General features: G+C 43.9%; 1 protein-coding gene across 1 annotated transcript; it reads left to right on the plus strand.

Moving 5' to 3' along the window:
* Positions 1–1,758: 1,758 nt before the first annotated feature.
* On the plus strand, positions 1,759–2,004 carry Lce6a (late cornified envelope 6A). Its single transcript, XM_075979089.1, has one exon. The coding sequence runs from the start codon at positions 1,759–1,761 to the stop codon at positions 2,002–2,004; it is 246 nt and encodes an 81-aa protein (XP_075835204.1).
* The last annotated feature ends 687 nt before the right edge of the window (positions 2,005–2,691 follow it).

Below are 2,691 nucleotides of genomic sequence, written 5' to 3' on the forward strand. Positions count from 1 at the left end.
TCACTTAGTCAGTTGTGTCTACATTATAGCATGCTTTCTAGGGATGGTTAGAGGCAGCGGCCCAGCGCACATGCCAAGCTCACCATCGCTTTTTAATGACATGTGCACATCAACAGTGATTCTGAGACGGAAACACCTGGAAGTGAGGAAGAGTATTCTCACTCTAAGGAAGGAAACATGGGATAATATCAATTTTCATAAAAGATGAAGAAAAACTTTTGCTTTATAAAAGGCTTTTCCATGAGGTGTCTTGATCAACACACAGATCCTCATTTGTATTCGAAGAAGGCGTTTGTGAATGTTTTCTCTCCTCCCTACTCTCAGTCTGTTGCATCAGGCAAGGTCCACCCACAGATTTGGAAAGGGTGTTCACAAAAGGGCAATAAAAATGAACATCTAGCTACAAAGAGAATGAGCTGGGTCTTATTTTCCTGCTTTTGTTCCCCTGGGATACAAGCTCCGTTCTAAAATTGGGCAGATTGAGCCCTCCATCAAACATTAATGAACATTTTTGGCATGTGTTGGAAACAGCATCAGGCTCTAGGAATGCAGAAGTGATAATAACAAGGATCTGTCACTCCGTTTACTAGAGGAGATAAGGTATGTATCTAGGTCACTGTGACCTGGGACAGCTGTAGATCTGAGTGCAGAAGACTTAGGGCACTGATGAGACGATAGAACCAGGAAAATCCCACAAAATACACGGCACTGAGCTGAATGTTCAGTCATAGGTGCCAGCAGATAGACAAGCCGGGCCTTCCTCCGACTCTGGTCACAGACTGAAGGCCGTCTTCCCTCTCCCATCCTAAATTAAATCCAGGAGTCCTTTCCTAATCTCCCATCCTGTCTCACCTCCCAGTATTTGTGTGCTATATTCATGTCTACACAAGCCAGCCTCAGGCCTCAGCCTTTTCATCACTAGCTTACATGGAATTCCCTCTGAAATGCATCCCAGGTGTATACAGATGAGAAATCCTGCCCTGGTAATTATGAAACACCTGGATAGATCATCCACTCCATGACTGCCCTCCAATAACAAGTAGCCTGGAGGCTTCAACTGGAGGATGTATAAAAAAGCACCTTCCGTGCTGGTCCCACAAAACCTCAGCCTTCTCCTGGGGTGACTTGCCTACTCATCTTCCTTGAAGGTAAGGCTGCTTTGGGGTGAAGGGACCCTTGAATGCCACTCCTTCAGACTTTGCTAAGGAAGTCTTGGCATCCCCCAGTTTCCCTCCAGCAAACTAATACACCAGGTAGGAAAGATTCGTAGCAGGGAGAAGGGAAGGGCTGAAAATCCATGCCAAGAACACTGAAATGATCTAACACGGGCCAGGCCCGTGGGGGCCAGAGGCAGAAGAAACAGCAGATAGGACACCACACAGCTTAGAAAACGGAGGCTGGGAACCAAGTAGCCAAACAGCAGGCATATCGTTGCTCTTTACACTTGATCATGGCAGACATCAGCCTTGGAAAAAGTGTCCTCTTAGTTCGGCAAGTTAAATTTTATTTTTCTTTTATATGAGGGGGACAAATTATAAATTTGATTATCGACAAATTCTTAGGAGTTCTCACCAGAATTTACTCCCAGTAAGCCCAACCCTTTAGAAATACTGTTTTTCCTCCTGGAACAGGCTTCTCCAAGTTGTGAGTGCTGCCTCCGTTGACGGTCTGGACTCCAGAGAAGTGTGCCCTACACTTCTCCATCTATGACATAACAGTATGTTCTTTTTCTTCCAGATCTGAAGCATTAGCTGAGTGATGTCACAACAGAGGCAACAACCTCAGGAGCTCCCAAAAGCTCCCAAATGTCCACCTCCCCAGTGTCCAGATCCCTGTCTGAAAACCTTCTCATCTTCTTATGGGATTTGTTGTTCAGCTAGCTCTTCTTCACACTCCCAAAGGCCAGGGCTTCCGAACACTGCTGGACGCAGGATAGTTCACCACCCACAACCCCGCTGTCTCAGGGGTGGTACCACCTACCACTGCAAAGAGGAAGAGTGCTAAGAGTCTGGGCACAAAGGACGGTACACAGCTGCAGAGATCTGCTCCCCATCCAAACTCATGAATTCCACCAGGAGGCCCAGCCCTCAACCTCTCTTGGCCTTAAAAACACTTCCTGTTTCTCCAGTCCACCCCTTCAGTTCGGCAACAATAAAGTTGGTCATGGTGCATGGTTGTGACTTCTGTGTATCCTTGAGACCATGTTCAGAAGTGCAGAGACCCCTCAAGTGGGTTCTTCTCTTAGGGAAGATTTGTGGGAGTCTATATTTCAGTCCTCTGTAACTTCATAATGTATTAATGTTGAACACAATGAGTGTTGGCCTCTGTTTAAGAATGGAAGTGGGAGCTTTGACTTACTACTAGCAAATGTTATGAACCAGCAGAAAAAGTAAGGTATATTACAGATTAAATTACATGGACTAACAAAATTAATGTTTATTAATTTAAACATTTGTATGTCTTAAACATGTTCAAAAGAATTTAAAGACAACAGGTTATTTTTTTTTACTATTTATTTGTTTAAGATGTGTATGTTTCTTTCCAAATATACATACATATATGCTAATTAATGAAAAAATGAGGCCATGAATTTGGAGGAGAGTGGGGAAGGGTCTATGAGAGGGTTTAGACTAAACTTTAGAGGAGGAAAATGAGTGCATTGTAATTAAATTGTTATCTCAAGAATAAAAA

This window comes from Microtus pennsylvanicus, chromosome 7 (genome assembly GCF_037038515.1).
Source record: "Microtus pennsylvanicus isolate mMicPen1 chromosome 7, mMicPen1.hap1, whole genome shotgun sequence".
Classification (NCBI taxonomy): Eukaryota; Metazoa; Chordata; class Mammalia; order Rodentia; family Cricetidae; genus Microtus; species Microtus pennsylvanicus.